Below are 27,022 nucleotides of genomic sequence, written 5' to 3' on the forward strand. Positions count from 1 at the left end.
TGGGCGCTATGAATGTCTATCAAATGTGCCTGTACATAGCTCATAGCCAATCGCTTCAATTATACCAGATGACGTATGTAGAGTGACAGTAATTCGACGAGGAAAAAGACGATGGGTCAAAGATTTATTTGTACATGATGGCGTTTAGCGAATATTACCGTTTTTGCAAGATAAACATGAGGGTAGAAGGTAACGTCGAATCTGATGACATGTTGGATCCATAGATATAAACAAACTGCTTCGGTGTCGTCATCGTCTTGCTGCTCCCTCCCCGTTCTGTGATTGGTTCCCTTTTTCAGGGGAAAATTTGGTCCATGGTGTCCAGACTGCCTAGCAGCGTGAATAAAATCGCGCTGCAAGCAAGGCAGTATGGGGAAACCCAGGCTAGCCCTTTAAAGGATCACGCCGACTTTTTGGGACTTGAGCTTATTCACGTATCCCCCAGAGTTAGATAAGTCCATACATACCCTTCTCATCTCTGTGCGTGCCGGAACTCTGTCTGACGCACCCACCGCTAGCCTAGCTTAGCACAAAGACTGGAGGTAAACGGCTCCAGCTAGCATACTGCTCCCTATAAATGACAAAATAACGCCAACATTTTCCTATTTACATGTTGTGATTTGTATTCAAATAACAAGGTCACATGAGAGACAGCCATCTTCTAACCGTAGACGTACTAGGAACTATATTCTCAGAAGGCGAAGCACTGCTACTTCTGCGGAGTGATTTACTCCAACTCTGAGTGAACTCTCTGCTCCTCACCACGGGGTAAGTCCAAGGAGGCTTCCATGTCGTTCCGCCATTTTGAAAAACTATAATAGCAGAGAGGGACAGAAAGCACTAGCCTACCTCAACGTGTTACCACAACGCGTTTTCGTTCAGAGCCAGTGTCACGTGACACTGAAGCGGACAAGGAGATCAGTGAGAGGCGCTTGTCACTGTCCCGTTTAATCTGAAAGCCAGGCACTGCACGGTACTTCATAATGCAGGATCATACTTATGCCGAGCCACAGGAGAAGGAATCCTCGTCACCAAAAAAGCGAAACGTGACCGGCGAAACCTCATCACCCGAAATAAAACTCGATGAAGTGCTATTGGAAGACATGTTGTCATAGCTTCTTGGTACATAACGGCTACCGTAGTTGCAACACGCATTTGAAAAAGCGAGGCTCTAGAGAGCACTATTCGTTTGAATGCAAAATACAATTTCACCGCTAGATGGGAGAAATTGCTACACAGTGTACCTTTAAAACTGCAGTGAACCAAAGACAGTCTCAAAAACACGGTTTGAAATCGCTGGTGTTTCTGACGTCGCAAACTACGTCTACCTCGTAACCAATCAGATCAACGTGTGATCGTCAACGAGTGGATCTCTGAGCTGCTGTGAGTGAGTGGAGACGGGGCTCATTTGTATATTCATAGGAGGCAAGGGTGTAGAGTTACATTCAAGCTATTTTAAGGCATGACAAATTTTTTCAAGGATAAATCGTTTAAATATGGATTTTTGGTGATCAAAGATGAGTTTTAAGGGATACAATTATTGACTACAGGGGGACTTTAAACATTACTGATGAGGTCTTGATGTTATGTAACACTTTTCTTAAACACTAATCAATAATGTCCTTAGACAGTGGCCATGCTTCTAAACAAAGGGGCCAACCTGAGTGCCAGAGACATAAAGGACAGGCAGCCCATCCATCTGGCTGCTCATCAAGGTATCTGGTCCTCTGAAGAAGCATGTGTATTAATATAGTGCTCAGAATATTGTGTTATCTTACAGAGACTGATTGTATCTGCCGATCAGGGCATCTGGATGTGGTGGAGCTCTTAGTAGCGCACAGTGCTGATGTATCCTGCAGGGATAAGCAGGGATTTACACCTCTACATGCAGCGGCTCTTAGTGGACACGCTGAAGTGGTCAAACACCTCCTGAAACATGGAGCACAGGTGAGGAATCATATATAGACATTAGTCGGCATTTCTACATGTGACACCTACAAGTTTTGTCTGAAGGCATATTAAAAATATATAGATATTTTGAACTTCTACTCGTACTTTAGAACAATTGCTTCTCAATATATATTTTTTTATTATATTTTCTATTTAAAATTACATTCATATTTTCAATGCTTTTAACTTCCATACCATTTAGTATTTCATATTGATTTGATGGGGGTGGAACATGTTAGGTTATGATATTATTGGTTAATAATGTTTTCTGCCCATGTAGTTTTAAAGGGCCCCATTATGCTTTTTGTGATGTTACCTTTCATGAGGTGTTTAATATGCTGTAGCTGTTTATGACCTGCAAAGTTTCAAATATCAAAGTGCAGATAAATTGAGTTTTTATCTCCTAAAAGAAAGAAGTGAAGTCATCAGTATTTCCAGTCTCACTTCCTGCTGAATCTGCGTAGATTTGTAACAGATTTGCATAATGCCAGTCTATGTTCTTCATTGGCTGCCGTGAACAACGTCTACTTTGAGCCTCAAACTCTGTAGTTGTATGTGAGACTGGAAGAGTTTGGTTCGTGTTATTCGTGTGGAGAAGATGCTGTTTTCTGCTGACAAAGCAAATCCACTTTGATGAGATTGATACGGCAAAACCGACGCCATCGTTACTGTTCGTATCACTGAGTATCAAGAGCTGAGGAATATCCAGAGCTGAAATTCAGATATGCTAATAAGTGTTTTTTTTTCCTGACACGGTCGACCAATCACAACAGACTGGGCCGTCTGACCAATCAGAGCAGAGCAGCTCTCAGAAAGACGGGGTTTAGAGAGACCGAATCCTTGATCGAACCGTTTCAGACACTGAGAGAAAAGAGCTGATGCTGCAGTGGAGATTATGAGGAAATTAAAGAGTTTTTGATCTTGGATGCATGTAAACCTGTTGTAGGAGACTCCAAAACAAAATCAGTAATCTTTAAAGAAGCATAATAGAGGCATTTTAATTGCATCACTGGAGCAAGTTGTTTCAAAATGGCAGAGTAGGTTATTCTGTTGGGATTAAATATTATTCAAGGTGTCATATCATGAGAAATCTAAATTTAATTACAGGAATAGTTAACCAATTAAAAATAAATATTGTCTCATTATTTACTTACTCTAATCTTGTTCCAAACCCGTAAGTCTTTTTTTCCCACTAAACTGCAAAAGAAGATATTTTAAAGAATTAAAAAACAAAAAATTACTAAAGTAGGTGGGTTCTAATAATTAGTTTCACAGAAGAAATAAATCCATACAGGTTTGTAATTACATGAGTGCGTGTGAGTAAGTGATTTCATTACTATCATTCTTTTTTACAGTAAGCTGCAAAAATGGTTCTTAATTCTGAATTGTGCGCTAGATAAACTAAATAGAATAAAATTTGATTTCAGTTTTCTCTCTCATTTGGTGTGTTAGATTGATGAAGCAGATGGTTCTGGTAACAGTGCACTCCACATGGTTTGTTATGCTGGGGAAGAGGTTATAGCAAGTCAGCTGGTTAACTGTGGTGCCAATGTTAACCACTCGAACACCCGAGGCTGCACAGCGCTTCATCTGTCTGCCGTCTCCAGCGACGGAGCCCTGTGTCTGGAGCTGCTGGTGAATAACGGGGCGGACGTTAACATCACGGTCAGGACACATGAACCCAAAATCGGCAGATGGATATTACAGTTTTTTTTTTCTCTGATCTTTCTTGTTTTGATTTCAGAATAAAGATGGGAAGAGTCCTTTGCATATGGCCGCCGCTCAGGGACACTTCACTCGTTCCCAGATACTCATTCAGAATGGTAAAGCCAAGCTCAAACCATAAACTTTAAGACTGTAAAGTCAGCATGAAGTTGCGAATCAGTCTTTTCTTCCCTAATGTGACGTATATTCAAGTGAAACGCTTCTGTAACAAGAACAAATGTAGGGCGGGGCTTGATTTTGTCTGTGAGGAATTGATTGGATGGGTGTGGTTTGCTATTGGCTGATCTCATGTGAGTGACAGGTTGCCCCGCCCTCGTCATCAGAGAAGAGATGCTGCAAGAGGGAGGTGAAGTTATTCTGATTCAATATTATGAGGCACATTAATAAATAAAAAAAACTTTTATATGTACAACAAACTATTAATGTACATAATTATAGTCACAAAGAAAGCAAATTTACTCTGGTGCTTTTTGGTCCATGTTCGTTTGCTTTTAGACCATTTATATGCTTGTACAGATCAGCAGAGATGCATTTAAAATTCACAGTCATTCTCTTCTTGGAAAACAGACCAGAAATGTTGATCATGTGTCTTGCTTTCAGGGGAATATCAAAAAATGTGTCCAAAATGGGAATGTCCCACTTATACCACCTGCCTGCCAAAGTCTGTGCTGCTGAAAAGCAACAGAAAAACGACCATCATGCTTTCTGGCCTGTAGTTTATTTGTGACAAACTTAACATTGATCTTTGTAGGATGTAGAATGATCAATCTTGTAATATAATTCTTGTTTTTCTGTTGTAGGTGCTAAGGTGGAGTGTGTTGATAAATGTGGTAATACTCCTCTTCACGCTGCTGCTAAACATGGTCACGAGCAGCTCGTCGGTTTACTCTTGAATAACGGTGCAGATGTGGCCAGGTGTGTCTTCACACACCATATAAACACACAGACTACTCGAGTAGAACAGACACTTTAGAGTTCGTATCTCCCCGCCTGGGAATAACCAAACGCAGCTGGTGCGGTTCACAACTCAAAGACAGACCAAAATTTGATACATCACGGCTGGAGTAGATTTAAAACGTACCATTTTACAACATTCATTATCAGAGTGTTTTTCATAAAGGGGGTGGAGGGATTACGTTACAAGTCAATATATTAAAATTGATAGTATTTCTAATGCCTAATTGCCAACAACAGTATACGCCAACACCAGTGACTAAAATATGTCCCATGATTTCTTTAAATCAATGTAAAATCAACGTGAATTCCATTTAGCTGGCATGGATGTGTTGTGGATTCAAAAAGTTAACGGTTCGGTCAGTATTTTAAGTATTGTAAAATGTAAACGTTTCTATAGAATAATTTGGAATGAATTTAAAGGGGTCATATAATGCCATTTTTGTACAAGTTATTATGATTCTTTAGGGTCTAAATAAAAAGTTTGTAATACACTTTAATTAAAAATTCTCATTAGTATTGTAAGAAAACACTAATTTTACCTGGTCAAAAACAGCTCTGTTTTCAGCACGCCGTTTAAGTGCATGTGTCTTTAAATGATAATGAGCTTTGCTCACCCCGCCCCTCTGTTCTGTGCGTACACCGTTTGTAATAACACAATAACCATAACGCGTTGTTCATTATAAACTTGGGATTATGAATTATATTGAGAATGTTGTACATAGAAAACATGCCGTAATGTACCCTTAGTGTAAATAGCTGCATTCATCGTGAAGCGCAAAGATTAATATTAAGGTTAATAAAACGTTACACTCACTTCAGTTCTTCTGGAGGTGCAGCAGGAACACGAATAGTTGGTACCGATCCTTTTTTCAGGAGCAGCTTCTTAGTAAAACCAGCTTTATACTGACCCTCCTTTATAAAGCAGTCTGGTGAGAAATGATTTGCGCTAACATGAAAGCATTGACGTTGAAAACAAAACTCAGCCACTGCGTCTTCAGCGGTTCGGATTTAGGAACATCAAAATGACTGCTGTGTTCCTTATTGCACCCAAGAACACAACACCACAATCGCTTCACACCACAATCGGTTATCTTGAGAATATGTTTAAAAAGTATTTAAATGCTAATCTAATAACATTTACAATAACTGTACAGGCGAGGCATTGATGGGATGACTCCATTGCACTTGGCGGTGTTTTACGGATTTTCAGACTGTTGTCGAAAGTTACTCTCCTCAGGTAAAAGTCATACACATGCACAGTGTCTAGTAGGGGACATTTACATGATTAATTTTGCAGATGCTTGAATCCAAAATTATGTAAATGCATAATCATTATCCCATTGCTTTGATATTAAACCAGATGTACTGTATGTCAACTGTCTAGTATTGAATGTTTGTCTAACAAACATTTACTGTCAGCAGGGTTTGACATAAACACACTGGACAGCCTGGGAAGGACAAGTTTGCATATTGCTGCTTCAGGCGGGTACGCTATACGGTTACCATTTATGTGTTTTTCATAGTGTGTATGTCGTAATTTTTAATATAGTATTTTGGTATTCACCCCTTCTTCAATTTGTTCACTGACAGAAATGTTGAATGTCTTAAATTGCTGTTGAACAGTGGTGCTGATTTGAGTAAAAAGGACAACTTAGGAAGGTAAAATCTTTATTTGTAAATAATAATAATTATATTATACATTCACATTGTGAATCTTGTGTACATATTAGGCGATCTTGAGTGTCCAGAAAGGCGCCAAATAAATAAAATGTATTATTATTATTATTATTATTATTATTATTATATTCACAAGTATGAAACCACTAGTGAAAATGCTTCTGTTAATTATACCATTACAAATTATATTTTTGTAATGGCTACATGCACTAAAATTGGCATGTTCAAAACCTGTTGATTGGCATTATCCCAGCATGGTTTAAGTATATTTTAGAGTGATTATGTACTTAAATACAAACCAGGGAATATGATCTTTTTAAAATGGTCAATGTCATAAATTAGAAAGATTGCAGATTTTTTCATTTAATTCTTTGCAGGTCTCCATTGCACTACACATCAGTGAATGGCTCGTATCTGTGTACAGTGGCTCTGGTGAAAGCTGGAGCTGATGTTAATGAACTGGATGTGAATGGATGCAGTCCTCTGCACTACGCAGCTGCTGCCCAAACCTCACACAGGTTTAACACTTATAACTCTGCCAGACCCTTGCATTTTTTCACTTTTTGTTATGTTGCCTTGCAGTCTTATGCTAAAATGCTTAATTTTTTTGCATTGTCACCATTACGTTTAGTTATCACTTTAAAGGGTAACTCTCACCAAAATGCAACCTAGGCTCTTTTTGTTAATCTACCCGAGGCAAACTTTCATTTAAAAGCATAATTAGAATGGAAACGCCACTTTTAAGTTTGACCGTATTTTTGTTTTAGGTTAAATTGCCTTTTGAATGGGAGTGCTTGGGGCACTTCTATGATAGCATCAAAAATCGCTATTTTTAAAACACTAAGAAGGCTCGACACAACATGAAACTTTGCTGGAAGTATCACCAGGGGCTCTACTGATCAAGGTCAATATTGATTTTCACTAACGAGAAAACAACAAATTATCCATGAATTTATATTGAACTAATAAGCTCTGAACTAATTACTCTCCTCCCTGTTACGTTGCATTCGGAGATTGACTATTTTTGACTGTCAAAATGCCGGCGGACGGAAACACAGTGAGTTGTTCAAAATCTTTCTTTTCAGTAAACTCTGTGTACACAAACAATGTTGTCAATGCTGGAGTTCATGTGTAGAGCCTCTGGTGATACTTCCAGCCAAAAGTTTCATGTTGTGTCGAGCCTTCTTTGTGTTTTAAAAATAGCGATTTTTGATGCTATCATAGAAGAGCCCCAAGCACTGCCATTCAAAAGGCAATTTGACCGAAAATGAAAATACGGTCAAACTTAAAAGTTGCGTTTCCATTCTAATTATGCTTTTAAACGTTTTTTGAACGTCTTTTAAACGTTTTTAAACAAAAGTTTGCCTCGGGTAGATTAACAAAAAGACCCTAGGTTGCATTTTGGCGAGAGTTACCCTTTAAGTTTGCATTCACCAGTTTCTATCTCCCTTTGTTCATTTTCCCACCTCTCCTTGGTTGTCATGGTTTCTGTCATTATGAGTTTTTTTGTATCAGATGTGTATCATTAATTACCTTGTTCGAGGTCCTATTTAAGGGTATAGGACCTCGCGTAGGCGACACCATTGTCAAAACGATCCCCATTCACACGGATCCGGAAAAGGACTACAAACGCCATATTCTGCTGCCAGGCCATTAGATGGTGATGAAACACTATAGATTGAACATGTAATACACATGTGCAGGATGTCATCATTTTCAGAGATTTGCGTTTTTGTTGTTTACACGGAGACTGTTTTCAAAAACGTGCGCATTGAAACCCGTTTTCAAAAGTTTGCGTTTTCAGCCACCCAAAACGCTGTTGTTGTATAAATGAACGTGTGAGTTATATATATACCAATAGCAATTGATATTTATTTATTCGACTAATTTCAGAAATGACTTGCCTTTGTTTTCTCCCAGTAGATTTGAGCAGAACTGTCCTGACAAAGAACCCAGCAGTGATAGTGATGAGGAGGCTCTGTGGTAAAGCACCCATTTGGATTTGAAACTAAAATGACTGACTGTAAATAAGCCTAATACTACCTGACCCTTTATGTGTTGTGTGTTCGTACAGGTGTTTGGAGTTTCTTTTGCATAGCGGCGCTGATCCAACACTGCGTGACAGTAAAGGCTTCAGTCCAGTCCACTACGCAGCGGCCCGTGGCGACAAACACAACCTGAAATTGGTAAGTCACAAATGTTAAAGCAACAACATGGAACTTTTCCTCTGCGGTCGCCCTACAGGTTGGAAGCGGAATTGTCCATTACCGCTGTCGTAAAATGATTTACGGTTACTGTATATGAAGCATGCAGGTTTTTTTTTTTCATATGGGCAGTGATAATATTATTAATCTTCCCCCTTTCATAATTTATACATGTTTAGTAGACTAAACATTTTAACTCAAACATTTGCGATTTGCATGTCGATTGCAATGCTCAAATCTGAACGAGAATAATAGCGATAGCATCCTAACCCTCTAAAACTACCATGTTAGTGTTTACTAGCTACCAGATTGATAATTCGCTCATCTACTAGCTGATTCATGAAGATAAATAAATGGAGGACCAGATAGTTTCCATAACGTAGCCAGGCAGACAACAGATTAGAAAAACTAAAGATAGTATGCAAGCATTTTACAGTTACTTACTAGTTCAACAGCATGACGGCCAAGTCAGCATCGGTCTGGTAACTCTCCTCCTCCATAAGCTAACGCCAGCGAGCAAACGCTCGACCAATATTGATCCTCGTCCTGCCTTTCAGTTTATCACTCTCCCTTTTCCTCTTTCGACTCTACTCCGACAAAACCTTGGACTTCTTACGTTTCGCTGCTGCTTCAGCCATGACGAAAACAGACGTACGAAAACAAACGCGCTGGTTGGCCACATTTGAGGAAGTGGTGGGCAAAGTGACGTATGCCGTAAAGCAGTCGAATTTTGTAGTTCTTTTTGAGCGCTGGTTACTACCCGCACCCCGAAGTTACATAGTGCCAGTAAAAGCGATACAGACCCCGTCAGGCTCTGGCAGACGTCTCATTCAACCTATTATAAGTCGATGTACTATCACAAGGGTCTTGGAAATATATTATGAAGGTTGAAAAGTTACATGTTGTTGCTTTAAGACTCATATCGTGTCATATATATTATGGGACATGTGAGTAGAATCTGTATTTCAGTTGGATTAAGTTTGATGTTTTTACTCCTGCTAATTCTGTCTAGTGGAAAACAACTGAATTATATTACTCATATCAAAATATATATACTAACAACTGAATATAAACAACTGAATTATATTATTCATATCAAAATATATATACTAACAACTGAATATAAACAACTGAATTATATTCATATATATTCTGAGTAATATAATTCAGTTGTTTATATTCGTACACATAAGCCATTGAATGGCATTGCATTATATAACAAATAAACTAAACATGCATTTAGATAATAGATTTTAATATTCAGCGGCATTTATTTTAAATAAATATGGCGCAAACACATTTTCAGGCTAACCATTTCACAAAAAATTGAAATGATAAAAATAGATATGGTGTTAAAATGTTGAAAGTAAACAAGTATTGTTTCTTTAAACACAAAAAATATTGAGATGCATTGTTGTCAAACTTGAGGAGAACTGACTGGCTTGACTTGTTTGGAATTTTAAAGTTTGTTCTGAGAAAATCTCTTGCATCATTTGTTTGCTGATGTCACTTTATTTAGAATTTTGTTATATAATGCATTAACATTCACAAATAGTCAATTAAGCACCCAAAATACTTTTTGAGGAAATGTTGTGGTATCTTATACTGTATGTAGAATAGCGTTAAGTTAAACTTTATTTTAAGGTGTCATTGTTACAGTGTAATTATTTAAGTACTGTGGAATATTAATTTACAACATAGAGGGTTAGGGTTAGGATTAGGGTTTGTTTGAGGGTTAGTTGCATGTAATTATGCATAATTTATTGTTATTATTGCATAAAGTACATGTAACATTTGTAACAAGGACACTAGTGTTACCGAATAGCCCACTCTTTACTTTTATCTTGTATGGCACTTTGAGTGAACTAGCTTTGTATATATTTTTTTTATTAGCTAATAGAAATGTCTTTCAAATGTGTGGAAGATCTGGAGAGTTGCATTCCTGTGAGCCCTTTACACTTGGCGGTGAGTATTCTCTCTCTCTCTCTCTCTCTCTCTCTCTCTCTCTCTCTCTCTCTCTCTCTCTCTCTCTCTCTCTCTCTCTCTCTCTCTCTCTCTCTCTCTCTCTCTCTCTCTCTCTCTCTCTCTCTCTCTCTCTCTCTCTCTCTAATGAAGTCAGTATTACAATTTGAATGTGAAATTCATATAACTGCTACAAGTGTATTTGTTTTTTAAAGGGATAGTTCACTTTGAAATTAAATTTTGGTATGTTTTAGCTTACCTCAAGGGCATCCAATATGTAGATGTCTTTTTTTCCGCAGTTGTTTCAATTTTGATATTTTTAGGTCAAACCGTTCTTGTCTCAGTCATATAATGCAGGTCTATGGTCACTGTCTCAAAGAGCATGCACAGAGTCCAAATTAAAACAATTCCCCATCGTCCAAATTAAACAATTCCCCATCGTAAGTACACATTGATGGCCTAAGACACGAAACGAGTGGTTTGTGTGAGAAAACGAACAGTATTTATATCGTTTTTACCTCTTATACACAGCCACGTCCAAGTGATCTGAGGGCGCGCGCGCATCCTGGTGTGTGACGTGTACGCAGACTGGTGCATAGAAATATACACTAGATGTCGCCTTAAAGACATTCGTTCCAATGAACTGCCGTAGACAAGGCAACATCTAGTGTATATTTCTATGCACCAGTCTGCGCACACGTCACACACCAGGATGCGCGCGCGCCCTCAGATCACTTGGACGTGGCTGTGTATAAGAGGTAAAAACGATAGAAATACTGTTCGTTTTCTCACACAAACCGCTCGTTTCGTGTCTTAGGCCATCAATGTGTACTTACGATGGGGAATTGTTTAATTTGGACGATGGGGAATTGTTTTAATTTGGACTCTGTGCATGCTCTTTGAGACAGTGACCATAGACCTGCATTGTACAACTGAAAGACAAGAACGGTTTGACCTAAAAATATCAAAATTGAAACTACTGCGGAAAAAAAGACACCTACATCTTGGATGCCCTTGAGGTAAGCTAAAACATACCAAAATTTTATTTCAAAGTGAACTATCCCTTTAACTAGAAAAGGTAAGTTTGGCAAAACCTCCTTTGAAAGTTGCCAGTGTTTGAGAAAATGATCCCCATTGCCTGTTAAGTTATGAATGTTGCCCTGGTCATTTGTTTCTGTCAGGCGTATAACGGTCACACTGAAGCTCTTCAGGTGCTCTCGGAAACACTGGTGAATGTGGACTTGCAAGATTCGAGGGGTCATACGGCTGTGTATTTGGCGGCTCTGAGAGGTCACGACCCCTGTGTGGAGCTGCTGCTGCTTCAGGGCGCCTCATACGCCATCAGGGAGAACATCCACAGGTGGACACCCCTACATGCTTCAGGTGTGTACGCATATTAACATGAAGAATTCGTTCAATGCTTGGTTTAAGATGATTTAGGCCTAAGTAATTGATGTGGTGGGATAGGTTCAAACTATAAATTTGTACAAAAAAACATTAAGTAAGGAAGAATTGATGACGGGCCGTTAAATTATTAGAAAAATAATGCACACCTGAGGTGGTAATGTGGCAACGACGGAGAAACGGAGTTACACCTCGGGTGTGCATTATTTTTCGAATAATCCAACGGCCCGGAGTCAATTATTCTGCTTATACTTTGGTTACCTCACCTCAAGACATTGTTCAGATGATGTATTTCAAGACATTTGTCAGGTTTTTGTCCTAAAAATGATTTTGTGTGTGGGACTAATTTCTTACGCATCTCATCCCAAGCGTTCGTTGCAAATTCCAAAACATAATTTTAGAGCTTGTAAAGGAGGCTTGAGCCATTGATAGCAGACTAATGTAGTTATTAATGCAGTTATCAGAGAGAAAGAGAGAGAGAGAGAGAGAGAGAGAGAGAGAGAGCGTGTGTGAATTACCTGAGTCTGTGTGTCTCTCAACTGTGTTCGGCACCAGCGTCATGTAGTTTCTTAACTATTTTACTGATAAAATCGTCATAGCAGCGCTGGAAACACGTGAGTGTGCGTTTGAGTGTGAGAGAGAGAACATGTGCTTTTCCATAATAACTAATAAATGCATAATACGTAATACAGCGTAATTTTGTGGTAAAAAACTTGGAAATAATTTGTCGTTTTTATCCTATTGTTTACAATACTTATTTGCTCGGTCAGTGTCGTTGTGTGGTTTGGCTCTGTAGGCTGTAAAGACCTTTGAAATAACTGAAATCATTCTGCGAAGTGATATGAAACTCTAATGCGGTCCAGACCTGCCTGGAACTACTTCAGCCGTGCGTTTCCCTGAAAATATTTGCACACCTTAGAGCGTTCGTCAACCAATCAGATTCAAGCATTCAACAGCCCTGTAGTATAACTAGATTTAATCTATTGATTTATTTTCATAGCTGCCAATGGCCAAGCTGACTGCCTGCTCATGCTGTTGAAAAGAGCTGAAAAAACAGACATAATTGACGTCATGGACATACATGGACAGTAAGTGCCATTTCAACATTCATGTCAATGGTATAACATTATTATACAATGCATTTACATGTTTTAGAATTCAGCAGAGAGTCTGTCAAGGCTGTTCACAAGTTCAATAGAAAATTGCCTAAATAGTTCTGTATATCAGCGGCCTCTTTCTCACTATACCCCATTTAATGCAGCCATGTTTCGGCGAAAACAAAAAGCACAGCAGTCACTAAATTCACGCTGTTTCCCCATGTGAAGCCTGAGAAAGTCCACAACATCCAACTTGGACTGTGGCACCACCAGAAGGTCAACATTTTTACCTCAGCAGTTCATTTGCCACATATTTCTGCTGACACAGCTCAGAGTGTTAGTGGGTTGATTCATCTTCCTCAGCCATTGCTCCTCTTCCTCTTCAAGACCCACAGTTCAGTGTTATTTTCATAGACTCAGTCTTTATAGTGATGCGCTTGAAAGGCTTTTGCTGGTCTGTCTTGGGGAACTTGTCACACACAGTGTCAAACTCTGGCGTGTTCCTCTCAATAATAATGGGTTAGAGTTAGGTTTTAGGGTAAGGGTTGGGTTACAGTTACTGGTACAGTTAAAGGGTTAGTTCACCCAAAAATGAAAATTCTGTCAGTAATCACTCACCCTCATGTTGTTCCTACCCCGTAAGTCTTTCGTTCATCTTCAGAACACAAATTAAGATATTTTTGATGAAATCTGAGAGCTGGCTCACTCCTTCATAGGCTTCTAAGCATCGAAACTTGCCGGCCCAGAAAAGTTATTAAAGACATCGTTAAAATAGTCCAAGTGACTACAGTGGCTCAACCACAAGTTTATCAAGCGACTATAATACTTTTTGTGTGCAAAAAAAAAACAAAAATAGTGACTTTATTCAACTATTAATTTGCGCTGTTACACTATATGTGATTTTCGATCCCTTAGAAGCCTATGGAGAAGTGATCCAGCTCTCAGATTTCATCAAAAATATCTTAATTTGTGTTCCGAAGATGAACGAAAGTCTTACGGGGTTGGAACAACATGAGGGTGAGTAATTACTGACAGAATTTTCATTTTTGGGTGAACTAACCCTTTAACAGTGAAACTACAAATGTTAATTAAATGCAAGTACTTTAACCCTTTATGGTAACTTACCATATGGCAACAATTAATTTCTACTCATTTTCTTGTTATTCAGAAAAAAATAAAATATTTTGCACTATGGGAATTAAAAGGCATAAAATCAACTTTGTCTAACATAGTTTTACTGTAAATTGAGAAAATATACATGTTTCCATATGGCAATGCTGTACCACAGTGGAATTGCAGTAATGCATTTCCCCATTGGGATTGTTTATAGATAGTAGCATTGACAATATGATTGCAGTTATTTATTTGTTAAAGCTCCAATATGTAAAAATTTTGACCACAAGAGGGCGCAGTTTCCAACAATAACAAAGGCGAAGCTTTATGACGCTATGAAGGAGGTGACGATGGGAGATGTCGTTTTTAATGCGTTTTCACCATCTAGCGATGTATCTAAATGGAATTAATGAATCATGATCATGGATGAGGTAATTTATTCGTTTTTGTATTACCTGTATGTCTGATCGTATTATTTTATGTCATCATAATTAATGAACTGCAAGGAACGTGAAATGTTATGCTGTATTATCCCGTTACAACTTACAGCTATTTGTCATTAATTCATATCTATTAAAATCATCTTTACTGTAACTATTACTTTACTTGTACAATAAAAAAAAAAATTATTTGCTTACCTGTCTATCAATACACTCGCGAGAGCAGAGTCTCTGTCAAGTCCAAGATTGTTGTGCAGCTCTCTCCATCTCGAAAACGCCTGGCCGATATTTATCCGGGTTTTATTCCTCCGTTTGTCACACAGTCTGCGTGTATCCGAATATGGACGCTTTCGTTTTGTTGGCACTTCAATACTCGCCAAAGAGAAATCGTGAGCCATAACAGCTATAACCATACAGTCTATGGCAATAACGCTATAACCACCACTTCCGCATTTGACCATGTGATGTTCCGGTGTGGTGGAATATCACATGGTCCACACCGGAAAAAAAGGATAGTGCGGACATTGCATCACTGAGAAGCGACATTTCTTTTCCGGGACAGACAGTTATTTAAAATCGGAATTTCTCTGAAATAAAAAATCTTTGGAGACTTTTGAGATATTGTAAGTACACAACTGGAGGAAATATATCACACTGTGCAAGTTATTTTTGGAAATTTTATTACAAAATTGTTACATATTGGAGCTTTAAGTGTTTATTGGTTTATAGTATTATAGTTGTATTTATGTATAAATAACAAAATGATTTCTTCTTTTTAGGAAATTAATACAGCAATATTTTACAGAAAGAGCAATAGGAAGAGTGCAGAGTTAGCTCTTCCATGTGATGAGAGTAAGGACGAGTTAGCCAAATTATAGGCATCTATTTATTTTTGTTCTATCAATTTCTAAAAGAAATATGCATTTAAATAGAAAAGAAAATCATTATTGTATAGAAATTTTTTTTTCCATTGTGGTATAGCATTGCCATAAAGCAGCGTTTCCCTAAGTACCCCCCCAAAAAAACATATTTTTTTTAATTTGTTAAAAGCTATTTCATGTAATAAAATGCATAACATTGAGGGTTACATGTAATTACAATGCACCAGTATGTATGTACAAAATAAGTAAATTGTGTCATATGGTTAAGTACCCAAATGAAGTGACCCAAATTACAATTACAGTGCTGTAAATACTGCATTGCACATTTAAGCTCATTCTTCTCTATGATGACAAAGTTCGATAATGTGCCTGATCAGAATGTGGTGGGACTTTAGACGCATTAATATGTTATATTGTTTCCCTCCATCTTTCTCTTTCTCTCTGTTTCCTTTTTTGCATTGTTTAAAGTATTGCTATTGTAAGCATAGTTTGGTGGTATCTGTAGGACTCCACTGATGTTGGCTACACTGGGCGGTCACGTTGACTGTGTCCACATGCTGCTTGAGAGAGGAAGTAAACCAGACACTGGAGACAGAAGAAGCCGCACTGCTTTACATCGCGCAGTAAGTTTATCTAATGTGTGTATGTATGCATGCATGTGTTTGGTTTGTTTATCTGAATATTTCGCCCCTCCTTCTGAAAAGCACACTGTGCTCTGATTGGTCGGCTGGATCAGTGTGTTGTGATTGGTCAAGCGCTTTGACTGTGTTTGGGAAATGTCCCGCCCCTTACCATAACCGTCAGTTTCAACACACTACTAAATAACTCAACCAGGCCCCGCCCCTTTATTCTGCATATTCATTATTTAAATGAGAAAATGTATATTGTGACGTGTTCGTTCCCGGGAGAAAACTCAAGACTACAATGAAATTCAGAAACAGTGACACTGATATAGAGAATAACTCCCGCTGTAGGGACTTTGGAGCAACATTGCATTGTACAAAAGGATAATAGGTCCTTTTAAGGAGTGTTGGCAGAGCACCTGATTCTGCAAAAGGGAATCATATTTCTTGGTCTTTACACAGCCCTGCAAACCAATCATTGCAACTAACTAATCCTACGAGATACCCTTTCCATTTCAGAACTTCTGTTTCACATTTGGCAAACATACATTGCGGGTTGAAATCATCTCCGAAATTAGCTTAGCAAGACGCTTGGGCTTAAATAAATGTGGTGAAGATGCCAGCAGATCTAAGCTCTTTAGTGAGGATGGTTCAACACATGTGGCCTAATTATAGGAGTCATTGGCTGTGCAAAGGCTCCCTTTACACCTGTGTTTTCTGTGATCGGATTTACTATCGAATCTCACTTGAGATTCACACAGTAAGTGGCTGTGAACAGATCACTTAATGCCCATTCACAGGTGTTCTGGGATGGATTTAATGAAGGCATATTTGCAGAGCCTTTTCGTTATTCAGATTCAGCTGTGAATGAAATGAGGTTTTATTCTGCTCTCACAATGTGAAGGAGAACAGATGTGCTTCTGCAATTTACACACCTGCTTCAATCCACAATATCTGAATATCAATCAAATTATTTCACTTGGAATCTTGTTTCTCACATTTCTCTTTCCACACAGAGCAACTTTTTAAATTCATGAATATATGAGATTAAAAAAAAAACACAATCACTTTGTTCCACTAAAATGTGTTTTGCCTTGTTGCTTGAATTCACAGCAGAAGCAGTTATTTTAACTTTTTGCTTTTTGGACAGGATTTTGTAGGGCAGGACAAATGAGGAATTGATTGGATGGCTCTCTAACCCAGAAAGCATGTGGCTACTGAGTGGACAGCTGTCACTGAGTGTTACATTACATTTTGGTCCACACTTGGGGGTGAAAAAAAAACAATTCATGTCCTGGGACATATTTTATCTTCTCTATGTGTGTGTGTGTGTAAATGTAAAATTTTCGTTATCAAATTACATCAGCATTTTGTTGACCAAATGTTCATAATGGGTGAAATGCTCAATTTAAATGGCAGCTCAGATAACTTTTGCATTCATTATGGGCAAAATCTGGAGTTTCTTTTAGTGCTACACTGAAGAAAAAAAAAATGGTTGAAACAAATTTCACTCAGAAATGTTAGTTATTTAACAATTAAATGCTGTTTTCTTGTAAAACATACTTTTTTTTTAGTTTTGAATTTTTTTTATAGTGTAGTACAAAATGAAACTAAGAATACCAAAAGCTCTTGAAAATGATTATGCGATGCGAGTTAAGCAAACTTAATTTCAGTGTGCTCTGTGTGTTTCAGGCAGTAGTTGGGAATGAAGAGTGTGTGTCAGCATTGCTGGTGCATGGAGCCTTCACTCTGTGCCGGGACGTTCATGGCAGAAGCCCTTTGCATTTGGCTTCCTCTTGTGGCCATGCAGGACTATTGCGGCCCTTACTGGATGCAGCGTCACTTTCAGACCCCCTTGACTCTCTGCTAGACTACAGTGCCTACACACCCACTCACTGCGCTGCTTACCATGGTAAAATCCCATTCTATAACCTTTAATAAATGCTAGAGCAATGGAGAAACTTCAGTTGAGATTTATATCAATGAATGACAATTCTTTCATTTTCTACCTAAAATTAAAGTAGGGCGGGGCTTGATTTTGTCTGTGAGGAATTGATTGGATGGTTGTTTGCTATTGGTGGATCTCATCTGAGTGACAGGTTGCCCCGCCCTCGTCATCAGAGAAGAGATGCTGCAAGAGGGAGGGGAAGTTATTTTAATCAAAGATTATGAAGGCACATGAATTTAAAAATAACAATAATGATGTGCACGGATAAATCATTAATAATAATAATTACTGCAATATTCCATAAAAAACAAGAATTGTCTAATTTGATTTCATGGTGAGTTTAAAGAAGCATACTGTATTTACAAGTCATGTAAAAGTTTTTTTTTTTACACACAGGGCACAATGATTGTCTTGAAGTTTTACTTGAATATAGACCATCAAGCTTCCAGGAAGGAAATGCCTTTACACCACTGCACTGTGCACTGTGAGTGAACCTCTCCTGTCTCCATCTTTAAAATGTTTCTGTACAAAACACACATTTTTCATGACGAGAACTAGGGCTGCACGATATTGGAAAAAAAATTACAGAATTTTCAGAATTCGGTGAAAGTTCTACGCAATCCAACGTGGCGGCGCTCTTAACCGATGCCTGTTGTTCATTAGGCTATAATTCCTTAAAATAAGTAAAAAAAAATATATTCTCTCTCTCTCTCTCTCTCTCTCTCTCTCTCTCTCTCTCTCTCTCTCTCTCTCTCTCTCTCTCTCTCTCTCTCTCTCTCTCTCTCTCTCTCTCTCTCTCTCTCTCTCTCTCTCTCTCTCTCTCTCTCTCTCTCTCTCTCTCTCTCTCTCTCTCTCTCTCTCTCTCTCTCTCTCTCTCTCTCTCTCTCTCTCGTTCATGTAAACGGCACCTAAAAGCTGTCACAAAGAACCAGCAAAAGTAATGATTATTATATGTAAAATATTACAGTGAGACAGTTTGTTTATTAATAAACAAGTGTTTTCTGTAAAGATGAAGTTGACAATACTGACTCGCGATCTTCGCAGGCTAGTGATCGCACAGGAGAGAAATGCACTTTTTATACGGATTACATAGTTTTATTTTGTTTTGAATGGTTCTGTTTAAAAGTAGAGATTTCTGTAGATAATAGATATATTTCGCCTCTGTGTCGTGATTATGTCTGCTATATTTACTTTTTATTTATTAAATCCAGGAAATTGGATAATGAAACACTGATTAAAATTAAGATACAATTAATACAAGACGAAATTCGCTTTAAAGAAAGCCTTTGTGCTTTCTGTTTGAGGTCTCTGTGAAAGTTTTAAAGCAGTCTTTTAGTGCCGCTTTCATAACGGTCGCGTCCTTAATTAACTGTCACGTAACATTGTTTTTTACCTCATAAATGCGAACACGAAAAATAATGACTTTTTAAAAAAGACAACCATCAACTTTATAACACTCCAGCAAAGTACCTCTTTTTGGTCAACATCCTCCTTTTTGTAGACGAAATAGTCCCAAATAGCTGATTTTGATATATATATATTTTTTTTTTTTTTACATTTTTTTTTTTTAATTTTATTTTTATTTTTTATTTTTTTGGCGGATCCTCTTCGTCGCCCATTTGTGAATGTTGGCTGTGAGCGGTGAGCTGCGGCACAGCGAACCAATCACTGTGCAGGCACGCGTAACGTGTAGGCCTATGTCACCCCAGCAAAAAGCCATACAATAAACTCGTGTTTACTGTGTGCTACCGTTCTCTTAATACACTATGGGTGCTACTACCCTTCACATCGCTTGTTCTGGCGATGTGACTATCGCTCATTCGCACATCGCGATGTCGATGTTAAAACAGAATATCGTTCAGTACGGTGGCCGAGAAGGGTCACAACACAAACAAACGCCACAACAACTACATATTCAGAAAACACCTCCAAATTCAGAAAACACATACAAACGCCACAACAACTACATATTCAGAAAACACATACAAACGCCACAACAACTACATATTCAGAAAACACATACAAACGCCACAACAACTACATATTCAGAAAACACATACAAACGCCACAACAACTACATATTCAGAAAACACATACAAACGCCACAACAACTACATATTCAGAAAACACATACAAACGCCACAACAACTACATATTCAGAAAACAACTTCGGCGATTTCACATCACGTACACTGCAAATATTCACTGCACGAGCAAATAGGGAAACAAACTGCAAACTGCAAAGACACAACGGAAATGTTTCCAGGGGGGCCATAATCAGTGACGGCTACAAGAGGTAAGTGTTTCCAGAGCCCGTCTACGGCCTTATTAGACATTCTCTGGTGTTTCTCTTTTATTATGACAGACTTGTCGATGTGCTCTGATACCGAAGTGGTTTGCAGCACAAAACGGACAGAACATTTAAATCTGAAAAATAAATAAATAGTTCAGATATCAGGACAGCAATGTACAAACGCCGGTAATGCATCTATTTAGTGACCAGAAGCGAGCTAGCCAGCTAGTTTCCAGCTAACAACGTTGGCAGAACGTTTAACAATTATCTGCGTGGACTAATACGTTATGGGGACAATAACTTAATATGTTGAAAACACACAAAACCACTTCGGTATCAGAGCACATCGACAAGTCTGTCATAATAAAAGAGAAACACTTACCTCTTGTAGCCGTCACTGATTATGGCCCCCCTGAAAACATTTCCGTTGTGTCTTTGCAGTTTGCAGTTCGTTTCCCTATTTGCTTGTGCAGTGAATATTTGCAGCGTACGTGATGTGAAATCGCCGAAGATGTTTTCTGAATATGTAGTTGTTGTGGCGTTTGTTTGTGTTTTCTGAATTTGGAGGTGTTTTCTGAATATGTAGTTGTTGTGGCGTTTGTATGTGTTTTCTGAATTTGGAGGTGTTTTCTGAATATGTAGTTGTTGTGGCGTTTCTTTGTGTTTTCTGAATTTGGAGGTGTTTTCTGAATATGTAGTTGTTGTGGCGGCATTTGCATGTGTTTTCTGAATTTGGAGGTGTTTTCTGCATATGTAGTTGTTGTGGCGTTTGTTTGTGTTGTGACCCTTCTCGGCCACCGTAGTTCAGCCCTAACGAGAACCTTTCCTGTTTCTTCCTCCACAGAATCACTGGTCACGATGGTGCCGCTCAACTGCTTGTTGAAACTATAGGAACAAAGATTATGAACCTCAGAGATGCCAAAGGAAGGTGTGTGTGTCTGTTCCCCACTTAAAAATATTTAAAGGTGCATTAAGCAACTTTTCATGTTAAAAATACCCGTTTTTCTAACCCATACATGCTTAAACAATTGCCTGATGGGCTGAATGAGCCCTTCTATGATCTCTGCGATTGCCTCTATAATCCTGTACAGTAAAATAAATAAGAGGGATTCGGGATGGAATCGGCTGGGCGTGACGTCATGCGCGTTCACGCTCACCTGGCTATGTCTGGCAGGTTTGTGTATTCGCCGCATCAGCGAAGACAACTCAAGCGACTTTGGCAAAAGTAGAAGATGGATTCAAAGAGACCGGCTTCTAGTTCATTCCAAACCCCAACGCAAACTCCACGTAACCGCGTGCACAACTCTGGTTGCAGTTTCGCGTGTTGCCAGAAGGGGGCATAGTTCTGCAAAAACTCAGAGACTTGCGCAATGCACCTTTAAGTTTAGTTAATATAGTTAGAGAGCGAAACAGAGAAACTTGAATGGTTTACAGTAGGTCACCAACCACTTTGGATGAACAAGAGGGTCTCTTTTTAAAAGCTAATGTCAAAAAGCCACCGATATTTCAGAAAGATTATTATTATTACCATTACCATTTAGTTTTAATTTTTTTCAGATATTACCTTTCATGTTATGTGTAATATAGCTGTTTGTGACTGTAAGGTCTGAAAAGTTCTGCACAGAACAAATCAAGTTTTTGTCTCCCGAAAGAAAGATGTGAATCTGAACTGAAACGAGACAGTATTTCCAGTCTCACTTCCTGCTGAATCTGCGTAGGTTTGTAACAGATTTGCATAATGTCAGTCTATGTTCTTCATTGGGTGCCGTGAACAACGTCTACTTTGAGCCTCAAACACTGTAGTTGTATGTGAGACTGGAAGAGTTTGGTTCGTGTTGTTCATGTGGAGAAGAGGCTGTTTTCTGCTGACAAAGCAAATCCACTTTGATGAGATTGATACGGTAAAGCCGACGCCATCGTTACTGTTCGTATCACTGAGGAAGATCCGGAGCTGAAATTCAGATATGATAATGAGCGTTTAGTTTCTGACACGGTCGACCAATCACAACAGACTGGGTCATCTGACCAATCAGAGCAGAGCAGCTCTCAGAGAGGCAGGGTTTAGAGAGACTGAATCCTTGATCGAACCGTTTCAGACACTGAGAGAAAAGAGCTGATGCTGCAGTGAATATTATGAGAAAGTGTTTTTATTTTATTTTATTTTTTTATATATAATAGGGGCACTTTAATATTCTCAGTGTGTCTTGTCTACAGGACTCCACTACATGCATCTGCACATGCAGGAAATATGGCAGCACTGCATCTGGCGTTGACCTGCGGTTCAGATGTAAACTCAGTCGAGAACACCGGACGCTCTGCATTAATGGTTGCTGCTGAAAATGGGCACACGTCTGCTGTCGGTTTGTATTGTTTTTATTGTCTAGTACTTTCTATTAACGCGTGTGGTTGTGTGTTCCATTGATTTTAAAAGATGTTTTCTTTAGTAGTCTTATTGATTGGCTCTAACCTTATTTGGTTGTAGACATCTTGCTTCATCAGTCCAGAGCGAACCTCTCACTGCTGGACATCAACAGGAACTCGGCACTTCACCTGGCTTGTAGAAGAGTAATGTACCCTAGCTCTCATAGTGTCCTAAATTACACAACACGTTTACATGCAACCAAATAATCCGTTAGTAATCGGATTGATGACTCAGTCGGACTGAAAAGCCTTCATGTAAACGCCTTTATCGATCGGATTGAGCTCGATCCGAATGAAATTTCGATCAGATTGAAAGGGGTGGTTTATTCCTTTTCTAATCCGATCGAGAGAACATGTAAACACTTGATCGGATTGAAAACCGAAACTTAAAGGACTGCGCATGTGCAATGACGTCGCAGTGTGCGCACGTCGAAAAATGATTCCGATTTGAAGATTGTGACATATAAACGTGCACATTAACCCGCACATTCATCAAATTGCAAAACAAAAGTTGTGCAAGTAAACATAGCCAATGATCATCACGTGTTTAACTCAACAGGGTCATGAAATGTGTGCTCTTCTCATTCTGGCTGAGATTGACGACCCCTCGCTCATCAATGCCACAAATAGTGCACTTCAAACGTGAGCATTCCCATATTATAAGTGTATGTGTGTGTTGATTGTTTGGTTATTTTCACAGCTGAAGTTTCTCTGTCTACACACCACTAGGCCTCTGCATATTGCAGCGAGAAATGGTCTTGCCACCGTGGTTGAGGTCCTGCTTACTCGAGGTGCAGCGCTTCTGGCCCTAGATGAAGATGGTGAGTTTCTCCATTGCTAAGCTAGAGCCAACAGAGTTAACTTCACCAATAGTCATTAGTATTGACTGATAGATTTTGTGTTTGAAGAGACTAGTTGCTCACAAATCGCTAGTTTAATTATCTTTTCTGGTTCACCATTTCTTTACATGGTGTGCCGTTACATAGTGACAAGTACTAAATCTTCTTGCATGTTAATGTTAGTTTTTGTCTCGATCATGACGAGCGACTTGTCATTCTGTCGTTCTGTCAAACTTGGTTTGTATTTCCATTTGAAGTCGGGTTGCCCGTCCAACAGAGGAATCTCATTTAAATCCCAAAATCCTGCTCAACACCGCTGATTTTTTCATGTCATGCAGCATGTTTGCTTTTAAAAAAAAAGTTTTCTTGATGCTTAAACTCATCACGTTGCCTGGTTAGGACATAACTCTATGTGCATACGAAAAATAATGTGCATTTTTTTTCTGTCTACTTTAAATTCAGTAGTTGTTATGGAGAAACTAATTCAAAGTAGCAACCATACTAACTTAATTTAAAAAATTCAGCCATAACTCAGCTGTTTTTAAAACAAAAAAAGCCAATATATTGTGAAAAAAGCTATATTGTACATTTCCAGCTAAAAGGGAACATTTTTCTTGCAAAGATGTGAACAAATGTTCCTTCTCTAACAATAATAGAATGTTCATTCAAAGTTATCATGTCTTTAATAATGTTCTTAAAGCCTTTGCACAAAAACATTGGTAACACTTTAATTTAGGGTTCAATTGACCTATGGCTAAGCCACGCCCCCAAACGCGATGAGCCAATCACAGTGCGCATAGCTAACCCAATACACTCGGACATTCTCTGCTTCCACGTCCATTGAAATGCATTGCAGTTAGTCAGTTTTCATTCGTTTTTATATGTTTTTTCTTGTCATTTTAAGTTTAAAATGGTCAAACAGTGTGCATGGGGTACATGCAACTCCGACACTAGGTATCCCGAGAGGCTGGGTGACGGTGTGTATTTTTTACCCTTTCCCAAGCCACATCTCCACCGAGATAAGTGTCTGCTCTGGATTAAGTTATGTGGTAGAAAAGCCTAAAAAGTTAGCCTAGTATATTACAAAACGCTGCTTTAGTCACATCAAGTTAGATTAATAAATTGAAAGTAAATCACACTTCTTACCCTGCAGTGCATGAACAATGCTGATCCTCTATCTTGTTGTCTGAGATGGTGATGGCAATGAGATGCGGTTTATCACGTTTACACTGTGACCTGTAAATTTTTGCCTGGAGCTGAAGCTTTTCATCGACCTTCTCAACAATAAAATTATTAATATAACCCTCCAATGCATAGTTAAGGCCCTTTTGGTGACTTCGAGATGATATATAATCTTTCTGTCTCCAAAAATCATCAATTGCCTCCTGTGAAATGTATCCTACTGTGACAGCTGCCATAGCGCCTGTCACCGAATGTTGACTGTTTGTCCGAGTGAGTGGAGGAGGCGTGGCTTAGCCATAGGTCAATTCTCACTATTAACTAGTTGCACATATTAATGCTTTATTCTGCATGACCATATTCTACATCCCTTAATCCACCCAATACCTAAACTTGACAACTACTGTACCTTACTAACTGTTAATAAGCAGTAATTAGTAGTTTACTGAGTTTACCATAAACTAAAGTGTGACCAAAACATCTCTACCTCATTCATGGAATGCTTTTTATGAAACAGTTAGTTGGGCTTTTGTCCAAAATTGATAAATGTTACTACTTGTTTCGGAACGTTCAGAGAACATTCAAAAGTAACAGTCCCATAATGTTTTCAAAATAATAAAATAGGAATGTTCCTTTAAAAGTAAACACTAAAGAAGATATTCTGAAGAATATGGGTTACCAAACAGTTGATGGCAAAAGTAAAATAATGGCCATTTTGAAATATATTTTATAACGTTAGCAAAAAACACTTTATGATTCATACATTAAATAATTTTTGTCAATAATTGACATGCTAGGATAACTTATCCTTACACAATCCTTGTTTGAAATGTTTTCATAAGTATTTGCACACATTAATTGTGCCATGTTTTTAGGTCATACTCCAGCGTTGGCATGCGCTCCAAATAAAGATGTGGCGGACTGCTTGGCTCTCATCATTTCCACCATGAAGCCCTTTTCTGCTGGCACCAGCTGTGGCGTCAGTCTGATGAAGCACTGTGGCACTGCTGTTTCCCATCAGCCCTTGTCCAACATACAACTGATTACAGAGGAACCGTAGGACTGAGTGAATACCAAACTATATACCTTTAACAAACTGCACCGCTCCTTCCTGTCCAGACAGAAGGTATTGGAATGTACTGTCTATTATACAACACTATACAACGCTACTCTTCTAGCATCATGCGGTATATACAGTAACATATTCATTTGTAGTGCAATAAATCTTTAACAAATGCCACCATTCCATTATTTGCTGAATTCCTCCTTAATAACCAGCCATAGAAAGTCGACATGTGCTGGTTTAAGCAGGGGAACCTTCCGTGCCATGCATGATTTCAAACCATGACGTCTTAGTGTATTACCAACAGTAACCTTGGAAACGGTGGTCCCAGCTCTTTTCAGGTCATTGACCAGCTCCTCCCGTGTAGTTCTGGGCTGATTTCTCACCTTTCTTAGGATCATTGAGACCCCACGAGGTGAGATCTTGCATGGAGCCCCAGTCCGAGGGAGATTGACAGTCATGTTTAGCTTCTTCCATTTTCTAATGAATGCTCCAACAGTGGACCTTTTTTCACCAAGCTGCTTGACAATTTCCCCGTAGCCCTTTCCAGCCTTGTGGAGGTGTACAATTTTGTCTCTAGTGTCTTTGGACAGCTCTTTGGTCTTGGCCATGTTAGTAGTTGGATTCTTACTGATTGTATGGGGTGGACAGGTGTCTTTATGTAGCTAACGACCTCAAACAGGCGCATCTAATTTAGGATAATAAATGGAGTGGAGGTGGACATTTTAAAGGCAGACTAACAGGTCTTTGAGGGTCAGAATTCTAGCTGATAGACAGGTGTTCAAATACTTATTTGCAGCTGTATCATACAAATAAATAGTTAAAAAATCATATATTATGATTTCTGGATTTTTTTTTTTAGATTATGTCTCTCACAGTGGACATGCACCTACGATGACAATTTCAGACCCCTCCATGATTTCCAAGTGGGAGAACTTGCAAAATAGCAAGGTGTTCAAATACTTATTTTCCTCACTGTAAATGTATTCATTTGTGGTTGCATGACATTTTTTACAGTGCCGTCAGTATTATCTTAGCCTATTACTAAGATTTCCCATCTTTCTTTGGACACTCTTTATGCATTTGTGAAGAGGAAACGTGTGAAAAATGAATTAGAAATAACAATAGTTAGCCACCCTACCTAATCGTGACATGCCCCACAAAACACCATCACGTCAAAATAAAAGTCTCTCACTCACAGATTATGTATACTTATCCTATTTTACAGGCATAAATACTGTAATTC

The 27,022-nt window shown here is 38.6% G+C and overlaps 1 protein-coding gene across 5 annotated transcripts in view; it reads left to right on the top strand.

Annotated features, from left to right (window-relative positions):
* The window catches only part of ankrd52b (ankyrin repeat domain 52b), a 35,039-nt gene extending 8,441 nt beyond the window's left edge, over positions 1-26,598 (top strand). Inside the window, exons 6-28 of one of the 5 annotated variants that reach the window (XM_081358620.1) lie at positions 1,628-1,715; positions 1,805-1,947; positions 3,403-3,615; positions 3,695-3,773; positions 4,476-4,590; positions 5,787-5,869; positions 6,055-6,118; positions 6,223-6,291; positions 6,687-6,827; positions 8,230-8,292; positions 8,384-8,495; positions 10,407-10,478; positions 11,657-11,858; positions 12,880-12,967; positions 15,916-16,033; positions 17,726-17,945; positions 18,378-18,465; positions 21,119-21,202; positions 22,489-22,634; positions 22,757-22,839; positions 23,255-23,337; positions 23,425-23,516; positions 25,589-26,598. In XM_081358620.1, the coding sequence (XP_081214746.1) occupies positions 1,628-1,715; positions 1,805-1,947; positions 3,403-3,615; positions 3,695-3,773; positions 4,476-4,590; positions 5,787-5,869; positions 6,055-6,118; positions 6,223-6,291; positions 6,687-6,827; positions 8,230-8,292; positions 8,384-8,495; positions 10,407-10,478; positions 11,657-11,858; positions 12,880-12,967; positions 15,916-16,033; positions 17,726-17,945; positions 18,378-18,465; positions 21,119-21,202; positions 22,489-22,634; positions 22,757-22,839; positions 23,255-23,337; positions 23,425-23,516; positions 25,589-25,773 (2,631 nt within the window). In that variant the 3' untranslated portion in view covers positions 25,774-26,598. Of the gene's footprint in view, positions 1-1,627; positions 1,716-1,804; positions 1,948-3,402; positions 3,616-3,694; positions 3,774-4,475; positions 4,591-5,786; positions 5,870-6,054; positions 6,119-6,222; positions 6,292-6,686; positions 6,828-8,229; positions 8,293-8,383; positions 8,496-10,406; positions 10,479-11,656; positions 11,859-12,879; positions 12,968-15,915; positions 16,034-17,725; positions 17,946-18,377; positions 18,466-21,118; positions 21,203-22,488; positions 22,635-22,756; positions 22,845-23,254; positions 23,338-23,395; positions 23,517-25,588 lie in introns of all 5 variants that reach the window. The other 4 variants (XM_081358621.1, XM_081358624.1, XM_081358623.1 and 1 more) reach the window with 4 other exon arrangements.
* Positions 26,599-27,022: the final 424 nt, after the last annotated feature.

Source organism: Scardinius erythrophthalmus (genome assembly GCF_964197995.2).
Source record: "Scardinius erythrophthalmus genome assembly, chromosome: 25".
Lineage (NCBI taxonomy): Eukaryota > Metazoa > Chordata > Actinopteri > Cypriniformes > Leuciscidae > Scardinius > Scardinius erythrophthalmus.